The 21238-nt window shown below is 53.7% G+C and overlaps 2 protein-coding genes across 8 annotated transcripts in view; both read left to right on the plus strand.

Moving 5' to 3' along the window:
* Window positions 1–6327, plus strand: part of LOC110325487 (dehydrogenase/reductase SDR family member 4) — a 9095-nt gene extending 2768 nt beyond the window's left edge. Inside the window, exons 3-8 of one of the 2 annotated variants that reach the window (XM_021203510.1) lie at window positions 2124–2225; window positions 3096–3166; window positions 3258–3309; window positions 3592–3726; window positions 4174–4229; window positions 5808–6327. In XM_021203510.1, coding sequence (XP_021059169.1) covers window positions 2124–2225; window positions 3096–3166; window positions 3258–3309; window positions 3592–3726; window positions 4174–4229; window positions 5808–5922 — 531 coding nt within the window. In that variant the 3' untranslated portion in view covers window positions 5923–6327. The remainder of the gene's footprint in view (window positions 1–2123; window positions 2226–3095; window positions 3167–3257; window positions 3310–3591; window positions 3727–4173; window positions 4230–5807) is intronic. The other variant, XM_029541864.1, reaches the window with a different exon arrangement.
* Window positions 6328–6890: 563 nt separating this feature from the next.
* Carmil3 (capping protein regulator and myosin 1 linker 3) overlaps window positions 6891–21238 on the plus strand; it is a 17597-nt gene continuing 3249 nt past the window's right edge. For 3 of the 6 annotated variants that reach the window (XM_021203425.2, XM_029541534.1, XM_029541537.1), the window contains exons 1-34: window positions 6891–7242; window positions 8795–8889; window positions 9137–9187; window positions 9296–9355; window positions 9442–9557; window positions 9742–9839; window positions 10069–10139; window positions 10239–10312; window positions 10544–10619; window positions 10696–10784; window positions 11338–11432; window positions 11656–11742; window positions 11935–12044; window positions 12183–12260; window positions 12747–12823; window positions 12902–13006; window positions 13100–13169; window positions 13607–13688; window positions 13793–13889; window positions 14012–14066; window positions 14147–14319; window positions 14535–14603; window positions 14786–14879; window positions 14982–15080; window positions 15387–15515; window positions 15696–15809; window positions 16221–16396; window positions 17144–17231; window positions 17365–17499; window positions 17729–17792; window positions 18121–18329; window positions 18816–18916; window positions 19880–20195; window positions 20510–20638. In XM_021203425.2, coding sequence (XP_021059084.1) covers window positions 7203–7242; window positions 8795–8889; window positions 9137–9187; window positions 9296–9355; window positions 9442–9557; window positions 9742–9839; window positions 10069–10139; window positions 10239–10312; window positions 10544–10619; window positions 10696–10784; window positions 11338–11432; window positions 11656–11742; window positions 11935–12044; window positions 12183–12260; window positions 12747–12823; window positions 12902–13006; window positions 13100–13169; window positions 13607–13688; window positions 13793–13889; window positions 14012–14066; window positions 14147–14319; window positions 14535–14603; window positions 14786–14879; window positions 14982–15080; window positions 15387–15515; window positions 15696–15809; window positions 16221–16396; window positions 17144–17231; window positions 17365–17499; window positions 17729–17792; window positions 18121–18329; window positions 18816–18916; window positions 19880–20195; window positions 20510–20638 — 3522 coding nt within the window. In that variant the 5' untranslated portion in view covers window positions 6891–7202. Of the gene's footprint in view, window positions 7243–8794; window positions 8890–9136; window positions 9188–9295; window positions 9356–9441; window positions 9558–9741; window positions 9840–10068; window positions 10140–10238; window positions 10313–10543; window positions 10620–10695; window positions 10785–11337; window positions 11433–11655; window positions 11743–11934; window positions 12045–12182; window positions 12261–12746; window positions 12824–12901; window positions 13007–13099; window positions 13170–13606; window positions 13689–13792; window positions 13890–14011; window positions 14067–14146; window positions 14320–14534; window positions 14604–14785; window positions 14880–14981; window positions 15081–15386; window positions 15516–15695; window positions 15810–16220; window positions 16397–17143; window positions 17232–17364; window positions 17500–17728; window positions 17793–18120; window positions 18330–18812; window positions 18917–19879; window positions 20196–20509; window positions 20639–21238 lie in introns of all 6 variants that reach the window. The other 3 variants (XM_029541533.1, XM_029541535.1, XM_029541536.1) reach the window with 1 other exon arrangement.

The following is a 21238-nucleotide window of genomic DNA, read 5'->3' on the forward strand; positions in this document are numbered from 1 at the left end:
CACACACACACACACACACACACACACACACACACACAGAGTATACTCTCATAGACACGTCCACATACATAAAAAATTAAAAAAAAAAAAAAAACCTGTCGGGAAGGCTGAACAACAGATGTCAGGGTGGAGAGTCACAGGGTGACCATCAGCAGTTTGAAGTGTTCTCCTGTGTCTGCTGTTTTCCTGAAGTGAGAACAGATGTTCCCCAAAGGTGGCTGACCACAGTTCAACAGTCAGTGCTGTGGCAGCACAGGCCAGGCTCCCTACTTGATCCTACTTTGTTTTAAATAAATAACTGTTAAAACAGACCAGACCAAAGCACGCTAGTGTGGTGATCGTACACTTTAGAGCACAGCCTGGCAGTCACCAGCTTGGTCTTTTCTCTTTTGGCATTTGGAGGGTGGCTTTTTATATTGGGGGTTGAGGTTGTGAGGTAGGGTCTTGTTCTATAGCCTTGAGCCTGTGATTTGCTACCCCGACTTCCCTTGAGCTGGGATCACAAGCATAGATTCTCGTATTGAGTTTCTCATGAACATGTATGATTCTGTGATGTTCAGTCAACAAAGACTTGTCCCCTGTGTGTGCAGACAGGCATGAAAGGGGGGGGGAAACAGAAACCAGAAGATGGCAAACACCCTCTGGTTCAGTCCACTACCCTCTCTCCTTCCCAGTCAGTCACAGAGCATGGCACATATCGCTTTCCTTCTGTTGTTCTTGCCTGTCACATGTCAGCAGGCTTTTCACATGGAGCGAAGGCAGGTGACTGAGTCTTTTTGGGTTACAGTACCAACATTTAGAATGCATGAGCAAGCACATTGGTAGTGGTTTAAGTGGAGTCTATGACTTTAAATTTTTGTTAAATGAACACATTGACAGCCTGGGTATTCCTCTAGCAGTGTAGAAACAACTGAGCTTCGCACCTAGTTAGCAAGAATAATTAGTTAAAAGGAGAAGCTGGCAGATGGTGCGCATTGTTAATGACACCCCTCTTTGCCAAATTGGAGGCACAAAGTTGATTGAGGGCCCATTACATGCTATTTGCCCAAGGCTTCAAAATTGCCAGGTCTGGGCAAATACAAAGGCTGGTTTTAAGGTGGCCTCTAACTCCTGACAATGCCTTCACCACCTACTTACAACTTACTGAGAAGGTGAGGTGCCTCCTTTCTTGGCTTTCTCAGCTTAATCCTTAGTCTCTGCCTTGTCTCTTCTGTACTTCTGGGCCAAAAAAAGAGAAGAGCAAATGATAGCAGAGCTGAGTGTGAGGCTGCTTCAGAGCCAGGCCAGTGTCCTCACCAGCACAGGCCAGTGTCCTCACCAGCACAGGCCAGTGNACAGGCCAGTGTCCTCACCAGCACAGGCCAGTGTCCTCACCAGCACAGGCCAGTGACCTCACCAGCACAGGCTAGTGTCCTCACCAACACAGGCCTCCTGCACTGCTGCTTTATAAATATCCCGACTGGCTTGCAGAAGGCTCCTAGGAATCAGCTCTCTGCTAGAGCTGGAGTCTGACCTCAGTTCAGCCACTGCTCTGTAACCTGAGGGGGCCAAGGGAATCCTTTTACTTTTCCCAAACACCAAAGGAGTGGGCCTTCCTGCTCTTAGATGCCTCTACAAAGTGATTGCTGAGTTACGACCTTGAAAAATAAACTTCCTCAGACCTAGGTGTCATCACCTGCACCATGAGGAAGTTGGGCTAGAACATTCCGTTCCCAGGATCTCTCTGCATTCAGGTACGTACAGACAGGCCAGCTTCGAGGCTGTGGTGACATATTCAAGGAAAATGGGCAGTGGGCACCTGAGGAAATGGGCTAGGACTCAAGAGGAGGTGGAGAAATAGATTTGAGGAGAGAGGTGAAGACATAAGGATGGAGGAGCTAACTAAAGAGAAATGTAAAGAAAAGAGCGAGGGGTCAGAGATGCCCTTCAAAGAACAGGCAGATCAGGAGACACACAGAAATAATGGCTTTAAATGTCATCAGACCTTAGAGGGGCTTTAGAGAGAATGTGCTTTGAGAAAGACATTTGACAACTGCTCCCAAGAAGAAACTCCATATCAACATTGACAAATGAACACCCGTCTCTTCGCGTGCAGCCCTGACTCGCGACTTCTTCCTCTCTAGGCTCTGAAGCGTCACCAGGGGATTGATATCCTGGTCTCCAATGCTGCTGTCAACCCTTTCTTTGGAAGTCTAATGGATGTCACAGAGGAGGTGTGGGACAAGGTGAGAGGAGATGAACGCATCAGGAGACTAGCCTCCACACGAGCTTGGCTGGCCTGGGAAATGCCTCACTTTCCTCCAGGGCGTGTGTGGAGGGCTCACTCTGTTGTGGACTTGGTAAAGCATTTGTGAGGGTTAGCATCCAGTGTCCTGCTCCTCTCTCATACCATGCCTGGCTCTGGAACCTTTTAAGAAGAAAATTTAGAAGAAAGCCAAATGTTGAGACACACACTTGTAATCCCAATACTTGGGAGGCTGGGACAGAAGGGTCCCTGTAAATTTAAGGTCAGCATAGACTATATAGCGAGTTCAAGACTAGCCTAGACTGTAAAGTCCCATATATAGCCTATACAAAGTGCTCGCTGTAAAATCATAAAGGGTAGACAACAGACCTCCAGTGTGCCTGTCACCCCAGCATTTGGGAAAACAAGACCGTGGTGTGAGCTTACTGACCAATTGGCTGAATCAATAAGCTCTAGGTCCAGTGGCTGACCCTGTCTCAAAAATCAATAATAGGTTAGAGAAACCCAATCCACTGTAGGTCCAGGCCATGACCCAATCTCAGATTCTCCCTACTTGGGAGAAGTACTAAAATCCAGCTCAAAACCAAAGTAGGCAGTCCTGAGAGGTCAAGCTGACTGTGGACTGGCTGGGTAGGAAAGATGAACTGGCGTCATTCTGCCTCGCCTAGTCCGATGTGTCATCATCTACTTAATCGAGCCATGAGAGGCACCTACTCAATCTTGAACCCTAAGTGGCTCCATGTTAGGTCTCTATCAACTCTTAACAGATGTTTTCAGGGAACATGTGACTCCTCATCGCTGGGCCCCCGTGACACCCTTCTCACGTTGCCTTCCTCTCTGTTGCCTTCAGATTTTGAGCATTAATGTGACAGCTACAGCCATGCTGATTAAAGCGGTGGTGCCAGAGATGGAAAAGCGAGGGTACGGATACTGAGAGGAGGCTCGGGTGAGGTGTGCCCCACAGGGGCAGCGCTCTTTATGCTGAAGGGAGTCAGCTCGCTTTCCTTTGCAGAGGCGGCTCGGTGGTGATTGTGGGTTCTGTAGCAGGCTTCAGTCAATTCCCTGTGAGTACCTGTCGCTCCTGCCTGCCTTCCATCCTACACCATCCACCCCTCCAACTGCCCAAAGAAGTACTTTACCATCATTCTACCAAGTCCTCTCCCACAAAAGAGACACCTTGCTTCCATGAACCTACATGAACTACCAGGCGATCTCTGACTGTGACCTTCCCTAACAGGCGGGGCTTTTTTTTTTTTTTCCAGCTCCTGCCCTTGTTGTAGAATAAGAGTCTTTCCAAAACTGAGCCTGCAAACTAATAAATGAACTTAACTCTCTTCTTTCCTTAGTCTCTGGGTCCTTACAACGTTAGCAAGACAGCTTTGCTGGGTCTGACTAAGAACTTTGCAGCAGAGTTGGCCCCAAAGAACATTCGAGTGAACTGCTTGGCGCCTGGACTCATCAAGACTCGCTTCAGCACTGTGGTGAGAAGGAAAAACATTGTGCCCCCAGATTCCTTGAAAGGATGGGGAAGCCCAGACCTAACTCCTAAACCCACTCCCACCTCCATCCCTGCCACCTGTGCTTCCTCATACCCCTGTCCTTACCAGACACCTCCCCCAGGCCAGACTCCCACATACCCCTTTCCTACTGGGCTCTACCAAGTGAAGCAGGGTCAGGAATTCAGACTGTACCCATATTGTATCCTGTCTCCTAAAGTCGATGAGAACTGAGGAGACCTAACCAGACACCTGACTAAGACTTGAAAGGGTAGAGAAGAGACTGGCAGTGGAGAGGGAAGAGAGTGGAGAAGCACCAAGAGATGGGAATTTGAAGCCTTCCCTAACAGGCTGTAGGGACAGAGTTCCCTCCATTCTCTTTCCACACTTTCCCTCTTCCTGCACATAAAAAGATTTCCCTTCTTCCCACAGTTTTGGGAGGAGAAAGCAAGAGAGGACATCATAAAAGAAGCCATGAAAATCAGAAGGTAAGCAGGTCAGGGTTAGTGTGGATAGACAGAAAGCTCTCCCCTGGCTCGCAGTCCCACAGATAACACAGCATGCGCCTTGTAGATGTCACAGATTCATAGACCTTATCACTCCTGTCACCTGACCAAGGACTTCCAGTACAAAAACCAAAGGCATCAGAGCCAGCCCAAAGCAGAGCCCTTGCCCACTGCCTGCCTTTTCTGGAGCCCGTGGAGACCAGAACCCAGGAGACACTGGCATTTCCCAAGCTCAGCCTGGTGATCCCACAGCCCAAATAAAATCACCACGAAGCTGTCCTGAAGCCCGAGACTGTGCCTGTGCAACTTGCTCTCTTCCCCAGTGGGCTGGCTGAAGCGCACAGACAGTTTTGTTAGGTCTCCATTGTTCTAGGTTCACTGCCTCTCTCTGCCTTCTGGCTGCTCTAGCTTGACCCCTCAAGGGCAAACACTGGTAGTGCCTACCTCTTCACTGGTCCAAACATTCCAGACTTCCTCAAGTCCTCCCAAAGTCAAGCTGAGGCTGGGCCTGAGCTTTAGGCTCAGTTAACAGTATGGCCATCCTAGGACCCCAGTGAGTCATCTAATCCCAAGCATCAGAAGCCTGGCTGCACATTCGAAGCATCTAGGGGAGCTTTCAGTAGTGTACCTGCTCACTGCACCCTTCCAGGGCCTCCTCTTTAACTGACCCATGGTAGAATTTACACGTCTTTTTCCCTTTGCTTTTTATTAACCCTTCCGGGTGACTACACTATGCAGAGAGATTGGAGAAACACTAGGCCTCCCTGTCCCTCACGCTGTCACCTCTAGAACATACAGAACCACGGTACAAACAGTATGATTTGGCACATCCTTATAAAACAAATGTGTTGATAAAAGGACAAAAAATAGAGTCCTGAGGAGGATCTGTACACTGAACCCGTTCAAAATGAAACGCCTCAGTCGTGCCGTTTCCTATCAGCACAGACTCTGACACTCGAATAGCCTATTTACATGTTGAAATCATTTCTTTTGAAACATCAAATAATTGTTCACCATTTTATCAGTCTGACTTTGCATTCGAGTATCTAAAAACAGTGTTTCTATATTTAAATATAACATGGTTTTGCAGGATACAGTATTTATGCATCTATAAATTATAACCACCTAATCATAATCACCCTATTTAATAGGCAAAAAAGGTTTACACTGGTTCTGAGAAAAATCACCTAATTTTTTTTCAATTTTCAAAAGACATATGGGTGTTTTGCCTGCATGTGTGTCTGTTAGCCACACATGATCCTGGTGCTCCTGCTCCTGTAGGGCAGAAGAAGGAATCACACATCCCTGGAATTGGAGTTTTAGACCGTTGTGAACTGCCGTGTGTGTGTGTGTGTGTGTGTGTGTGTGTGTGTGTGTGTGTGTGTCCTGAGACTTAAACCTGGGTCCTTTGGAAGAGCAGCTGGCCAATGCTCCTAACTGCTGAGCCTTCTCACCAGCTCCCACCTGATAATTCTTAAGCAAATTTCATGTTCTGTGAGCCAGATGAGAGAGGCTAGCTTAACCTATTTGACATTTGCTCTCTCCTTTCCTGTCTCCCAGGCTAGGCAAGCCAGAGGATTGTGCCGGCATAGTTTCCTTCTTATGCTCTGATGACGCCAGTTACATCAATGGCGAGACAGTAGTAGTGGGGGGAGGAACCCCTTCTCGCCTCTGAGGACCCAGAGACAGCCTTCCAGGGCAGGTGTGTGGGGCGGGCTCAGTCCACCTTGCCTCTGTCGCCCTTCCTTGCCACCACCTAACATCTTGTTCACCTCACAAAATCAGTCCTGCCCAGTGATAAGTTCCTGCTTTCCCTGTGGTCGAAGTGTGGTCAGATGAGCATCCTTGCTGTTGCTATGGCCTTGAAAACGGCTTTGGGGAGGGGCGGGGAGCTGGGGGATAGGTGGTGGGAAAGGGCTGGCTAAGAAGGCTGTGGCTACTTTAGTGATGATCAAATCCCTCTCATCCTCGTCTCTGGAGACTTTGAGGGGAGATAGAAGGGACGAACCTGAACAGAGATGGAAATTAACAATTTACACATAAGGTACAAATAAAATGAAGATGATCCTGTTGCTCTGAATCAGTGCGTGTTTATTTCTCAATGTAAGGTGCTTAGCGTATCTGCGAAGTCTAGGCAGTGCTGGATCTCTGAATTCTCCCTAGCCCTCCTCCCTATCTCCAAGGCCCGAGCTTGCCGCTCAAGGGTGGTTATGTCTGCCTGCCACGGAGCTGCTTGCCAGCTGTTGGGGGAGGTGGCTCGGGAACTCCCAGGTGCTACTCTTAGCCTCACACCCCCAGGGACGGTGCCAAGGACGCCACAGGGATCCCCGAGACTAGACTAGCGGGGGGGAAAAAAAAAAAGAAGAAGAACCAACTCCCTCCAGCACATTCGGACAGGTCTTCTTGCAGCATCGTCCTTGATTCAGAGTTCCCTCCAGGGTCAGCAAGGACGAGCTGGACCGTTCCTGAGCTGGAAGGAGTGGGAGGGCGGGGCCATACAAGAATGACCCGGGGAGGGGTACCGAAGCACAGAAACAAAGAAATTGAAGAATTCTGCTCCGGGTGGCCGAGGCGTGGGTGGCACGCCAGTAGAAACGCTGCACCCCGCCCCTGAGATAGCTCGGACACCAGGCGCCGCGTTCCGGGCTTCTCACGAGGTAGCCCGCGGGAGGGGTCGTCGCGGGCGCGCGCGGGGTCTCACGCGGCTCGGAAGCTCAGCGCGCATGCTCCATTGGCCAACTCTCCGGGAGGGGCGGGAGACCCAGCGCTCAGTAGCCGGGGGGAGGAGCGCTCGCGCAGCCGCCCCTGACGGGAGCGGGCTCCGCCGCTACTGCAGCGCTCAGCGCCGGGCCCTGCCGGAGCCGGGACTAGCATGTGCGGCGCCTCTCGGGAGGCGGCGGCGGTGGCGGCGGCGGCTCCTCTGCAGCAGCAGCAGCGGCAGCAGCGGCGGCCGCCATGGCCAAGGCCAGCGTGGAGCTCACCCGCGAGCTGCAAGGTACGAGGTTGCCTTCATCTCCGGACGCCGGGTCCGCGAGCATCCAGACCCAGTGCTTTCCTGCGGTACACCCCAGCCCGGCGCCTCCCGCCCCCTCACGCACCCTCGCTCTTAGGCAGTCCCTTCCTCTGTATCTCTAGTCCCAGCTTTGCTTTCCGTGGAGCATCCTTCGCTGCCCCACTCGCCTCACCCTATCAGAACCTTCCTGTCCCGGAGCCGCCCGTCCCGCTCTTTGGTGACAGGAGCAGTTCCCTGGCGCTCTTAGGGGCTGATTCTCAGCGTTCTTGACCCACCCCTAAGCAAAGCATCCAGTCTTCCCTCCGGAGAGTCCCAGCTTTCTCCCACCCTCGCCGGGCGGGGCCAGGCGTTGGGAGCTGCCCCTGGTCCTGACTGCTGCTTATCTCAACACCCTCCCTCCTCCCGGCCCCGCCCCGGAACTGGCCCTAGAGAGGCCCCTAGCGCCTAGGCCAGTGGGGCATAGGAGGGAATCCAGGCAGAGGCCCTGACTATAGCTAAAACCAAAAAGCTAGGTTTCTGCGGCTCATTTCCCACAGCCCCCGTCCCAGCCTACCCCCTTCTCCTTACCCACCATCCACACACATCTCAAGACCTCTCTGGACCAGTGATTCCCAGATGTTTTTCCTCTAATTCGCCCCCCACTCCCCCCCAGCACTGCCACAACCCTGATCCTCAAAGGCAGGAGCACAGGCTAGCCCATGCAGAAAGCAGGACGCTCAAGGATACTCAGAGCTCTATTGCACTCTGGAGATCTCTGACACCTACACATGCATTTAGAAGCACAGTCACGAGATGTTTGTACACACATCTTGTAGAAACTGCACTCCCACCACCACATCTATGCACACCACACACACACACACACACACACACACACACACACACTACTTGGATGGGTCTGTCAGAAGACAGATATGGACTCACTGGAACATTAAATCCTTCTCTCACCCCACCCTCCTCACAAGAACTGTCTGGCACTGTTCCCCTTTCATATGCAAGCCAGCACTCATTCACACTTTCCTGTCCTCACAAATGCCATACTCCGGTTCCCTGCCATCCTCACAAGACAGGCATGCAGCCATGATAAAAAGCAGAATCTCATACCCCAGAGCACCTAGGATACAGTCAAGGGACATTCCCATCCCCGACTTCCAATCCCCTACAGAGAGAGAGAGAGAGAGAGAGAGAGAGAGAGAGAGAGAGAGACTCACTGTGTGTGTGTTGATGGTTACTGTAGTGCACGGGTGGGTGGGAAAATCATTCACACCTTCAGAAGTGTAAGACACATGTTCCCACAGACAGTGCCACTCAGCAACTGTCTGTCCCCTGACTCAGGGACACCAGGAGCCAGAGTTTTCTCCCTACTTTCCTCCCATAACAAAGTCACCCAAAAAGGACCATCTCTGCTCCATACATACCTCCCTGTCTAGTACCTGTGTGTCTCTGTTTCTCTCCTCTCATCTGTCCCTCTCTGGAGAGCGGAGTCGGGGGTGGGGGGTAAGAGAAGTTCTGAGCAGGTCCTACCCATCTGCAGACAGCATCCGGAGGTGCCTGAGCCAGGGGGCTGTGCTCCAGCAGCATCGTGTGAAACTGGAGACAAAACCCAAGAAGTTCGAGGACCGAGTGCTGGTGAGAGCATCGGTCCCGGGGGAGGAGAGGAGACAGGCAAGGGAGGTGGGCAAGAAAAACAGCTGGGATGGTGCTGAGGAGACAAAACCTAAGGGAGAGGGCAGAACCAGGCTGGGTTCGTGTTCAGGGCCTGAAGGTGGGCAGGAGAAATGCAGGGGGTGAGGTATCTTGGAACCAAGCTGAGGAGCTAAAGGCCCTATGTATGGCCCAAGAGGCTACACTAAGCCGTTCATGTTCTGCTCCGCAGGCCCTGACTTCCTGGCGTCTCCACCTTTTTCCCCTTAAAGTTCCAGCCAAGGTAAGTCAGGCTCCAGGAGTGGAAGGGGGCTTGCCTGGCATACTTCCTTCAAGTCTAGTGACAGTCCCTTACCAGGAGCTGAGCATCCTCCCCACCCCTCCCCACCAGGTGGAAAGCTCATTCAATGTCCTGGAGATCCGTGCCTTCAACACACTCGGTCAGAATCAGGTGAGTACCAGGTCCCAGGCCACTGCTGGGCCGACTGGAAGAAGGAGGCTCTGAGGTCTGAGGTTCTGCTGCTCCTTCCCCCTCAGATCCTGGTGGAGACTGAGCGTGGCACGGTGAGCATGCGGCTGCCATCAGCCGAGAGTGTGGACCAGGTGACACGGCATGTGAGCTCTGCCCTCTCCAAGGTCTGCCCTGGCCCTGGGTGAGTGGCAGACATGGGGTCTCCCAAAGGATTAGACTAAAGGTAGATCTCTCCTTCCTGTTGATCTGGTCTCCTGGAGCGAGAGCGCTCTCTCTGCTCTTCCCTGGAGACTCACACGCAGGGATGCAGGAAGCACTGAGAGTCTCTTTCCACCTTTCTCTGGGACGACTTACTCATATTCCAGGTGTTTGATCCGGCGTGGAAATGCGGACACCCCAGAGGGGCCTCGAGACACATCTCCCAACTCTGAAACTTCCACGTCTACCACTCACAGTGTGTGTGGTAAGCAGGGGCAGAATGAAAGCATGGGTCTTGGAGCACCCCGCCCTGCCCCGTATCCACAACCCTCTGTGCGTGGATTTTGCCTGAGGGGCCTTTGCCCATCCTGGACCACCAGAGGTTTATGACACAGAAGGATGCTCAGTCATTAGCACATGCAATGACCTTGAAGCCCAAGATGATTTCCCATCCCCCTCACCAACATGCAAGCCACCCATCTCCTGCCCTACAGGTGGCTTCTCTGAGACCTATGCTGCCCTGTGTGACTACAACGGACTCCACTGCCGAGAGGAGGTGCAATGGGTGCGTTGGGCAGGGACTCAGCATGGGATAGGTGGGGTCCTTGGGGAGGGGGCAGAGGAGGGGGTTGAAGCAAATGTGAGCCACTTCCACCTCTCCAAGGATGTGGACACCATCTACCATGCTGAGGATAACCGAGAGTTCAATCTTTTGGATTTCAGCCACTTGGAGAGCCGGTAAGCAGATGGGCAGAAACTTAACCCCCAAATCCCCAGACGCGGCTTACCCCGCTCAGGGTTCCTCCTCTGGTCCTACCCACAGCCCCTGCTCTACCCCTGAACTCTTACCACCTAGCCCACTGCCACCCACCCATCTAGCTTTCCCCAGCCCAGCCATCCCATCCTTAGACTCTTCATTCTTGCCCTGGCCGCCGGTTCATCTTTTCTTGTCCTATCGGATATCCCCAGAGATCTGGCCCTTATGGTGGCCGCCCTGGCCTACAACCAGTGGTTCACCAAACTCTACTGCAAAGACTTGAGACTGGTAAGGATGAGGGCTGGGGAGGGGGACAGAGTATTGTCCTTCTTGGCTCTTGATTGCAGGACCCCTCTGTCCCCAGGGCTCAGAAGTTCTAGAACAGGTGCTACATACCCTCAGCAAGTCGGGGAGCCTCGAAGAGCTGGTGCTGGACAATGCTGGGCTTAAGACGTGAGGCCAGGCTCCTCCGTGGGCAGTTGTACCTTCTTCATTAGTGTTAGAGCCACGGCACATCAGAGCATGATATGAGGCCCTTGGCTGTTTCATCTAGCTCCGTACTTTACAGTAGAGGCTGGTGCTTAAACAGGCACGAAGCAGGCCGGAGGTCAAAACGGCCTCAGACCTCAGCCCCGGACGTCACTACAACTTACTTTCCCCCACAACGCACTTCATGTCCCCCCACACACAATGCACTTCATGTCCCCCCAACTTCCAAGCAGGGTGGGCTACCCCCGTCTTAAGAATCCAAAGTGGGGCTTTACCTCAGCACATCCTGCCGGAGTAGAGTGCCCACAGGTACAGAATTCAGGAGGTAGGCCCACCTTCCAGCTCCCACAGACTCCTGAGTGAAAAACCACCCTGGTCAGCCCCAAGTTGTTCCTCCACCATGGGGCCCTCTAACATTATAGACCCAGCCAGACAGGCAGCTAGGAGAGGGGGGAGCAGCCAGGGGCTGGAGACTTGGGCTCAGCTCAGGACAAATCCTTCTTCCCCTTCCCTGAAGGGACTTTGTCCAGAAGCTGGCCGGGGTGTTTGGGGAGAACGGGAGCTGTGTGCTGCATGCGCTCACTCTGTCCCACAACCCCATCGAGGACAAGGGTGAGCCCTAGCCCTGAATCCTATCCCCCACTGCACTGTGGACCCTTATCCCAGCCCAGAGCCCAAACCTAGGTCTAAACAGAGCCTTGGCAGCCTGAAGATCGCCCCAGGCCCAAGCACCTCCATCCTTGATCCCAGGCCTACACCCAACTCCAGCCCCTGCCTGACCATGCCACCTCGCCCACTAGCGGCCATTCGCCAGCCCACTTCCTCCACTCCCCAGGTTTCCTCAGCCTGAGCCAGCAGCTGCTCTGCTTCCCTACGGGCCTCACCAAACTGTGCCTGGCCAAGACTGCCATCTCTCCTCGAGGTACTCACACCAGGACCCCCTGTCTCTGAGATGTTGAGCCCTAGGGGTGTGCCCGCACACTCGCACACTGTCCCAGGGATTGAGAGAGGGAAAGGAATCACACGGGGCTGGGGGGGAGTGGGGCGATCTTCATGGGTGAAGAGGATGAGGTAGGGGTGGGGACTAACCCAGCCCAGTGCCCGCTGTGCTCAGGGCTCCAGGCACTGGGCCAGACCTTCGGGGCCAACCCAGCCTTTGCCAGCTCCCTTCGATACCTGGATCTGAGCAAGAACCCAGGGCTGCTTGCCACGGACGAGGCCAATGTGAGTCCATGGACAGTCCAAGCACCTACAAAAAAGCATGCTTGGGATTCGGGGGGCCAGGGAGCCACTCCCCCCATTGCCCCTGGGAGCAGGAAGCTGCTTCCACGCATTTCTCTCCCTCTATTGCTTCTTTCTCAGGCTCTCTATAGTTTCCTGGCCCAACCCAACGCCTTGGTACACCTGGACCTTTCAGGGACAGACTGTGCTGTCGACATGGTGAGGAGGGGCTGGTGGGTGGAGGGAGCCAGACAGAAAGGGTTGAGAAAAGTCAGGAGGGGGCCTTCCATCTCACCCTCCTTCCCTGAGCACAGACATGGACGGTGATACAAGGGTGACTTCGGGTTCATGCACAGTATAGACCATATGCACTTCATTCAGATCACAAGGTCATGCTGACTTTGCCTAAAAAATAGACCCTCACTCCGTTCCTGGCACAGGGCTATATCCACTAGCAGGAAAGGACATTCCCCCTAACTTAAGAAAGTGCTCCTTGGAGCCAGCAGCCGCCTGTTTTACAAATACAAACACTGCCTGTGAGTCTCTCCATGTCCCTACACATTCCCCCACCCCAACCACAGCAGAAGAGCAAGGAGGGGTTTTGAAAAGCTGAATGGGTGTTCTCAGTGGAGTCTCAGAGAAAGGAATGCCAGGATCAGGATGGGGGTTGGAGATCTTAAGAGCCGCTGCTGCGTCTCTCCACAGCTATTGGGTGCCCTCCTTCATGGCTGCTGCTCTCACCTCACCTACCTCAACCTGGCTCGAAACAGCTGCTCCCACAGGTGGGGGGCGACGGGGCCGAGAGGGATGAGGGACCCATGCCTGTAACCCTCCCCTACTGACTCCCGGAGTCTCCACAGGAAGGGCCGGGAGGCCCCGCCACCCTTCAAGCAGTTCTTCAGCAGCGCCTACACCCTGAGCCATGTCAACCTGTCGGCCACAAGGCTGCCCCTGGAGGCCCTCAGGTTGGGTGGGTGAAGAGTTGGAAGGATGCCCAGGGGAGCCGTGGAAGTGTTTGGGGAGGGGTAAAGATGGGCCTACTGACCTTCCCACTACAGGGCGCTTCTTCAGGGCCTCTCCCTCAACAGTCACCTCAGTGATCTGCACCTGGACCTTAGCAGCTGTGAGGTGAGCCCCATGTCTCCCCTCTCCCAGGCACCAGACCAGTGTCCCTCAGTCAAGACAGAGCTCTGTGCTGCCACTCTGCCACACACACATACACACACACACACACACACACACACACACACACACACAGTGGAAAGCAGAGACAGAGACTAGCTCTCTAGACTGACCACACCCCTTTCCCTCTGAAACTGGCCATCCAAGTTCAGACTCCCGGGTATCTCTCTGCCCCTAAAGCTTTGGGTGGCTGATACCAGGCTTGCCCAGCAGAGGGCAGGAGCAAGCTGTCTGCAGAGCAGCTGCTTTTGAGGGAGAGGAAACCCCTAGGGGTGGATACAGTGTAGCAAGGTTTACAGACAGGCCCTTGAGTGACTAGCATGTTACCTAAAGATTAAATGCCCGCTCTCCGGCATCTCACTCCCCACTCCCTGTCCCTGCAGCTCCGCTCAGCAGGAGCCCAGGCCTTGCAGGAGCAGCTGGGGGCTGTCACCTGTATAGGCAGCCTAGATCTGTCTGATAATGGTGAGTAAGACCGCTCTTTGAGTATAGGGGTGAAGCCCCAAGGAGACTTCTGTTCGCCTTGGGCCTCAAGGCCGGGACTCGGGACTCTCCCGTCTACTGAACAGGGTTTGACTCGGACCTCCTGACGCTGGTCCCTGCACTTGGCAAGAACAAGTCCCTCAAGCACCTATTCCTAGGGAAGAACTTCAATGTCAAGGCCAAGTGAGCCCCCTTCCTATGCCCACAGACCCTGTTTCTGCCATCCACCAGTCCTCTTGGCTTACCGGATGACCTCAGTCCCTGGTCCCCTCCCCCCCCCCCCCCCCCCCCCCGACTTCCAACAGGACTTTGGAAGAGATCCTGCATAAGCTGGTGCAGCTGATCCAGGAAGAGGACTGTGTGAGCGACCCGGCCTAGGAGGGGACTGTGCGAGGGTGGCTGGCCTGGGGACCCACCCTAAGCTCCGTTCTCCCACTCAGTCCCTGCAGTCGCTCTCTGTGGCCGACTCCAGGCTGAAGCTTCGCACCAGCATCCTTATCAATGCCCTGGGCAGCAACACCTGCCTGGCCAAGGTGGATCTGAGTGGCAACGGCATGGAGGACATCGGGGCCAAGATGCTGTCCAAGGCGCTGCAGATAAATTCTTCCCTCAGGTGAGGCGCACATCTCCACCCTTCGACCTACATCCCTGACCCACTGACACATACACGTATTTTCCCTTTTGGCTTCTGTGCCCTCCATTTCCGGAGCCATGTCTGAGCTGGCCTCGTTATCAGGGGGGAAGGAGGGCTCAAAGAAGGTCGCACCTCTCTAGTCTTTACTGAGGAGCCAGAGAGAGAGGTGTCCACAGGTGTTCACCCTCCCTCAGAACTATACTATGGGATCGGAACAATACGTCTGCCCTGGGCTTCCTGGACATTGCAAGGGCCCTGGAGAGGTGAGTAGATCAGAGCTCTGTCCTGACCAGGCCACCCTGTGCTAGGACTGGGAAAAAACTAGGTCCGTCCCAGTTCCCTGACCTACAGGATAGGGGAAGAATGAGCAAGAAGAGGCTTGGGGGGGCGGGGCTCCCTTCTGTCTCTTTTCCCACCTAACTATATATACACTACTGTTTCATAGCAACCACACACTGCGCTTCATGTCCTTCCCTGTGAGCGACATCTCTCAAGCTTACCGCAGTGCCCCTGAGCGCACAGAGGATGTGTGGCAGAAGGTGAAGGGTCATGCTTTTTTAAAAGCAGGGTGAGACAACAGGGGGCGGAGAGGCAGCAGCCCACATCCTCAACCCTGAGCCTTCCCACTCCATCATCTCTAGATCCAGTGGTGCCTGGTGAGGAACAACCACTCCCAGACATGCCCTCAGGAGCAAGCCTTCAGGCTGCAGCAGGGCCTGGTGACCAGCAGCGCCGAGCAAGTAAACATCTCCCTCCCAGGAACAAGGGGCATGCAGGGTACAGACGTGATGTGCCGAGGCACATGCGTAGGCATCACTTGGTGCCCCAGACTGGACCTGAGCAAAAAGATAATCTGATGATGGGCCCCAAATACACGCAGGCAAATAGCAGCCGAGGGGTACAGAGGATTCCAGGGGCTCAACTAGGTGTTCAGGGAGGGCATTCCAAGGAGAGAAACCGGAGGTATCGCCACCACTACTATGAGTGCGCAGCATGACCCAAGGGTCTGACCTGGGACCCCCGACCCTCTTGCCACTGTGCTTCAGATGCTGCAGCGGCTGTGTGGGCGAGTGCAGGAGGAGGTGCGGGCCCTGAGACTCTGTCCCCTGGAGCCAGTGCAAGATGAGCTGCTCTATGCCCGGGACCTCATCAAGGACGCCAAGAACTCCCGGGCGGTGAGCCCTCCACAGCCCCGCCCTTCCCTACAGTCTGGAAAGCCAAGAAGGCCACCCAGTTGTAGACCAGGAGCATCTAAGCACTGCTCCGAGCATGCGCCCTCCCCGAGCATGCGTCCTCCTAGCCCGGGGACCTAGCGGCCCGATTCTGGCCTCTGAGGAGACCCTCCTCCTTCCCAGCTCTTTCCTAGCCTCTATGAGCTGGGTCACGTGTTGGCCAACGATGGGCCTGTGCGTCAGAGACTCGAGTCGGTAGCCAGCGAGGTGTCCAAAGCTGTGGACAAGGAGCTTCAGGCAAGTTCTGGGAGGGGAAGGCGGCCATTGGTGGGAGCCCGGTGTTGAGTAAAACAGAAGTCAGAGCAAAGAGACCAGAGGGCACAAAGGAGCTAGAATGGAGACTTCCCCATACTCCTCTGTGCCTGCAACACCTAGAGCCTTAGAATTGTTTTTGTTTCGAGCTGAAGCCTTGGGTCCTGACCTCTAACCCCTCCTTCTCCCAGATTCTGATCCTTGGGATGGCTCTCCCCTGTCAGGATGGTAGGGTGGAAGGGCACTGATGGAAGCAGAAAACCCTGACCCTCCAAGGCTCTGACACTAATGGTTGTGTCACCACGGGGAGCTAGGTAGTTGGGCTGACCACTGCCACTGTGGTGCTAGCGCTGATCGTCCCCACTCGGGACTCTGGCCCTCCTTCTCCCTCATCAGGTGATCCTGGAATCCATGGTCAGCCTGACACAGGAACTGTGCCCTGTGGCCATGCGGGTGGCAGAAGGGCACAACAAGATGCTGAGCAACGTGGCAGAACGTGTCACTGTGCCCCGGAACTTCATCCGCGGGGCGCTGCTGGAGCAGGCGGGACAGGACATTCAGAACAAGCTGGAGTGAGTGCCGGGCATGTTGTGGAGGACGCTGGATTTGGCCCAGAGCACTTAGGGAGTTTGGAGCTCTCAGCAATGAATAATGGATGGAGAGCCTTCCATTACAAGGGATAAATCTTTAACTATTGCAGCCATGCTATTTAGGGTCTGACTCGTGCTTGCCCTAGAAATCTGGGGGCTGAGATGGAGTCCAAGAGGTCAGGGTGGCCCGTAGATAGTCATATACCCCTGGATACTACACGTATACCAGGGATCACCTCCTGAAAGCAGAACACAGCCCCCTCAGAGACATGGACAAAGCAAAGTATGCAAATCAGGAGTATGAATATGCCCCCTTCTTCCTGATCTTCCTTAACCCTCCTTCATTTCGTTTGGATGTAGACGCTACCACTGACTAAAGTGAGGGAGAGTTAGTGTACACATCGTGAAACAGCCAACTCATGGCTTACATAGTACCCAGTTCACCTAGCTCCGTGCTGCTGGCGCTCCTGACATGGAACCTCCTCGTTCCTTCTCCTCCTTCAGTTCCTCTTTGCCCATACACACCTAGGCTGAAATGATCGCTGTCTGCGTCCTGCACATGTGTTTGTAGAGATATAGGTATCCAGGACCCAAGGTGCTGCCAATGGCAACTATGCTCTCTGTGAGCAGCCCAGCCAGCTGATCCATTCTCAGGCATCTGGGGAAAGAAAGGGTGGAGACCCAGGGCCCAGGCAGTAAGTAGCTAAACGGCCCCACCTGTACCTACAGCGAGGTGAAGCTCTCCGTCGTCACCTACTTGACCAACTCCATAGTGGATGAGATCCTACAGGAGCTGTACCATTCCCACAAAAGCCTGGTAAATGTGCTGAGCCCAAATGGACTCAGGCCTTCCCTCTGCCCTGTGCCCTCCGGGCTCTCTAAGCCCCGCCTCCAGGAGCAGGGAAGTGAGCCAGATCCTCAGGGTCCTGTTGACACCTGTCCTTCCTCAGGCCCGGCACCTGACCCAGCTGAGGACACTGTCAGATCCACCAGGAGGGGCAAGCCAAGGGCAGGATCCATCTTCCCGAGGCAGAGGCAGGAACCATGACCACGAGGAAACGGATGATGAGCTTGGGACCAACATCGTGAGCCCCAGTCTTTCCTCCTTGCTTTCACCTGTGTCCTCTCCCTGAACCTACGCGACTGCGGTCACCCCCCACCACCACCTCTCGGACTCCACCTCCCTGTGCCAAGCCTCTCCTCCGTGCCTGTCCAGACTCTTCCCTCATTCCAGATCCTCAGCCACCTGAGGCAGGGTGGACTCTAAAGAAAAGGCTTTAAGGGTCTGGTCACATTTTGTCTCCATTTCTGCAGGACACTATGGCCATCAAAAAGCAGAAACGCTGCCGGAAGATCCGGCCAGTGTCTGCCTTCATCAGTGAGTCTCCAGCCACAGGCTAATGCAATGGTTCTCAACCTGTGGGTTGTGACCCTTCCACAGGGGTCCCCTAAGACCATTGGAAAACACATATTTACATTATGGTTCATAAAATAGAAAATTAATTTTAGTTATGAAGTATCAATGAAAATAATTTTATGGTTGGGGGTCACCACAACATAAGGAACTGTATTAAAGGGTCACAGCATTAAGGAAGTTGAAAACCACTGGTCTAACCTCCTCCACACTGGACCCTTTGCCAGGCCCTCCTCGCCTTTCTTTCTTCTGCCTCTCCATTCCTCTCCTTATAACACTACTGCACCCACAGGTGGGAGCCCTCAGGACATGGAAAGCCAACTGGGAAGTTTGGGGATCCCTCCTGGCTGGTTCTCAGGACTTGGAGCCAGCCAGCCCACAGCAAGTGGCTCCTGGGAAGGCCTATCTGAGCTACCTACCCATGGCTATAAACTAAGGCATCAAACACAAGGGAGGCCTCGGCCCCCTAGGACCACCCCCCCAGGACCTGGCCGGCCCAGTGTAAGTGCCAACAGCCTACAACAGAGCCAGCTTTCCTTGGCAATGCAAGAGCGGAGGCTCCAAGCTTTAGAACCCAGATTAGCAAGGGCCAGAATATGCTTAATAAGACTCTTTGTATATGCAATGGCATAAACCTGTGTCCCAGCCACTCGGGAGACTGAAGCAGGACAGTCACTTGGGCCCACAAATTCACAACCAGCCTGGACAACAGTGAGACATTTCTCCATGTCTGAAAAAGGAAGGAGGGGAAGATGAAAAACAAGGAGGGAAGGGAGGGAGAGGGAAGGGAGATAAACCTACCTTGCCAATGAGTGACAGTAGTGTTCTCATTGGGCGATGGATAAAGCTGAGAGCCTATAAGCTTAGGAAATGTCCTGTGGAACTGGAGTCTAAAATTTCCTGGGGCCAAGTCCAAATGGGGCAGCCCTGGAAAGACCTGAGAGGACAGGAGATGGGACATGCTGCACCTGAGTCTCCTCCCAGCAGGTGCCAGTGCCTGGGCCTCGTCAGGAGAATGGGATGGCCACCCGTCTAGACGAGGGGCTGGAGGACTTCTTCAGCAGAAGGGTCATGGACGAAAGCTCCAGGTATGACCCACACTCCACCCCCAGCCTCTACACACAAACACACACACACACACACAAACACATACACACACACATATACCACAAACACACACCACAAACACACTACACACACACACACAAACACACACACACACTCACGCACACACCACAAACACACACATATACCACAAACACACACACACACACACACATGCAGGCCACAGGCTCCATAAGGGCTCCTTTGTCCCCCAGTTCCCAGGGGAGACTCCCCAACAACAGAGCACATCTTGTACAGTGATTCTCAGCCTTCCTAACACTGGGGCCCTTTAATACAGTTCCTTGTGTTGTGGTGGCCCCCAGGCATAAAATTATAACTTTGTTACTGTTACAAATATTAATGTAAATATTCGATATGCAGGTATCTGAGATGTGACCCCTGTGAATGGGTCGTTCACTTCCAAATGAATTACGACCCACAAGTTGAGAAACTGCCCTAGCCAGTCTCTCCAAATTTCCTCAGGTTCTCCTCCTGACCCACCCATCCTCTAGTTTCTCAACTTGGAATTCTCCTGACAATGGCTGAAAAATATGGAGCCAGCATCTCCTGCTGGTTAGAGTCGGGGGTTAGGGACAGGTCAGGGGTGACAGGCCCCAGACGGGTGCCCTTTACAGTATGAAACCCTGTTCTATCACCATCTTGCAGATTCCCCCAGGGACTGTACAGAAGTTGTGTCATTTGGAGACGCTGAAAGAAGGGATTAGGAGGGGATCTGGGAAAATAGTCAATTTGGGTTCAAGAGGCCACTGACGATTTCTGACAGACACTTTGGGGGGTTCGCTGCCTGAGAACCAAGCTAGGGTGCAGGGAAGACTAAATGACAGAGGAGAGCGGGATGCTTGTAACACTCAGAAAGCACCAGCACCAGCTTCACCCTGCACCCTGCATGTGGTACTTGTCACTAACCCATTCCCAACCCCACCCAGCTACCCCCGGACTCTGAGGACCATGCGACCAGGCCTCTCAGAGCCACCGCTGCCTCCACTCCAGAAGAAGAGGCGGCGAGGCCTGTTTCACTTCCGCCGACCCCGGAGCTTCAAGGGGGACAGGGGACCGGGGTCCCCCACTGCTGGACTCCTCCTCCCTCCACCCCCACCCCCACCCCCAACTCAGGAGAGCCCTCCCAGTCCAGACCCCCCAAGCCTTGGCAATAACTCATCTCCTTGTTGGAGCCCAGAGGAGGAGAGCAACCTCCTTCCTGGATTTGGAGGGGCCCGGGGGTCTTCCTTCTGCAGGAAGATGGTAAGTGAGCAGAAGTGCTACCCCACCCCACCTTTTCCTGGCCCACCCAGGGCCCCACTCCCTAATCCTAATCCAACCTTCATGGAAAAATACTAGGACTTGGGGCTCTGGAAAACACTGGTCATTCAAAGTCCCTTCTTCTTGAGAATGATCCAGCATATGCTGTATACAAATGAAGATGTTAGAAGGATTTCCCCCTATGTGTAGGCAAGGCTTCCCCCAGAGCTAGGGTCTCCCTGAGTCCTCAGACCTCCCCACAGCTCCCCTGATGCCTAGAAAGTCTCTCATGCCTTTAACAAGAGACTTTGTTCTAGGGCACAGAGAGGTTGGAGGCAGGAGAGGGAGCCCCAGCCCCTGGGACAGCGCAGCAACCAAGGGTGCACGGTGTTGCCCTTCCTGGCTTGGGAAGAACCAAAGGGTGGAGCTTTGATGGAAAACGAGAGGTGAGGGGTCCTGGAGTGGCAAATGTAAAGCCCTGTGGGTTCATCTCACTTCCCTTATCCCTGGTGGTCAGTGGACAAAGCATGGGTCTTTCTACATTGTTGGCATGGAATCCAGGGCTCATTTCTTTACCTATTAGAGCAGCGGTTCTCAACCTAAGGGTTGGAGGACCCTTTCACAGGGGTGGCCTAAAGACCATTAGGAAACACAGGCAACATTATGATTCATAACAGTAGCAAAATTACAGTTATGAAATGTCAATGAAAAATAATTTTATGGTCGGAGGTCACCACAGCATGAGGAACTGTGTTAAAGGGTCGCAGTGTTAGGAAGGCTGAGAACCACTGTATTAGAGTTTGTGAAATAGGGGAAAGGGTCTTAAAATATTTTATTTTAGTGCTCTGTTTTCCAGACTTCTGTGACTTGTGTCACACCCTTCATGATGAATTTTACCTCGTGCATAAGCACCTAATTAAAATTTCCGTAGTTTTTTGTTTGTTTGTTTGTTTGTTTTTGTTTTTGGAGACAGGGTTTTTCTGTGTAGCCCTGGCTGTCCTGGAACTCACTTTGTAGACCAGGCTGGCCTCGAACTCAGAAATCCG

Source organism: Mus pahari, chromosome 8 (assembly GCF_900095145.1).
Source record: "Mus pahari chromosome 8, PAHARI_EIJ_v1.1, whole genome shotgun sequence".
Classification (NCBI taxonomy): domain Eukaryota; kingdom Metazoa; phylum Chordata; class Mammalia; order Rodentia; family Muridae; genus Mus; species Mus pahari.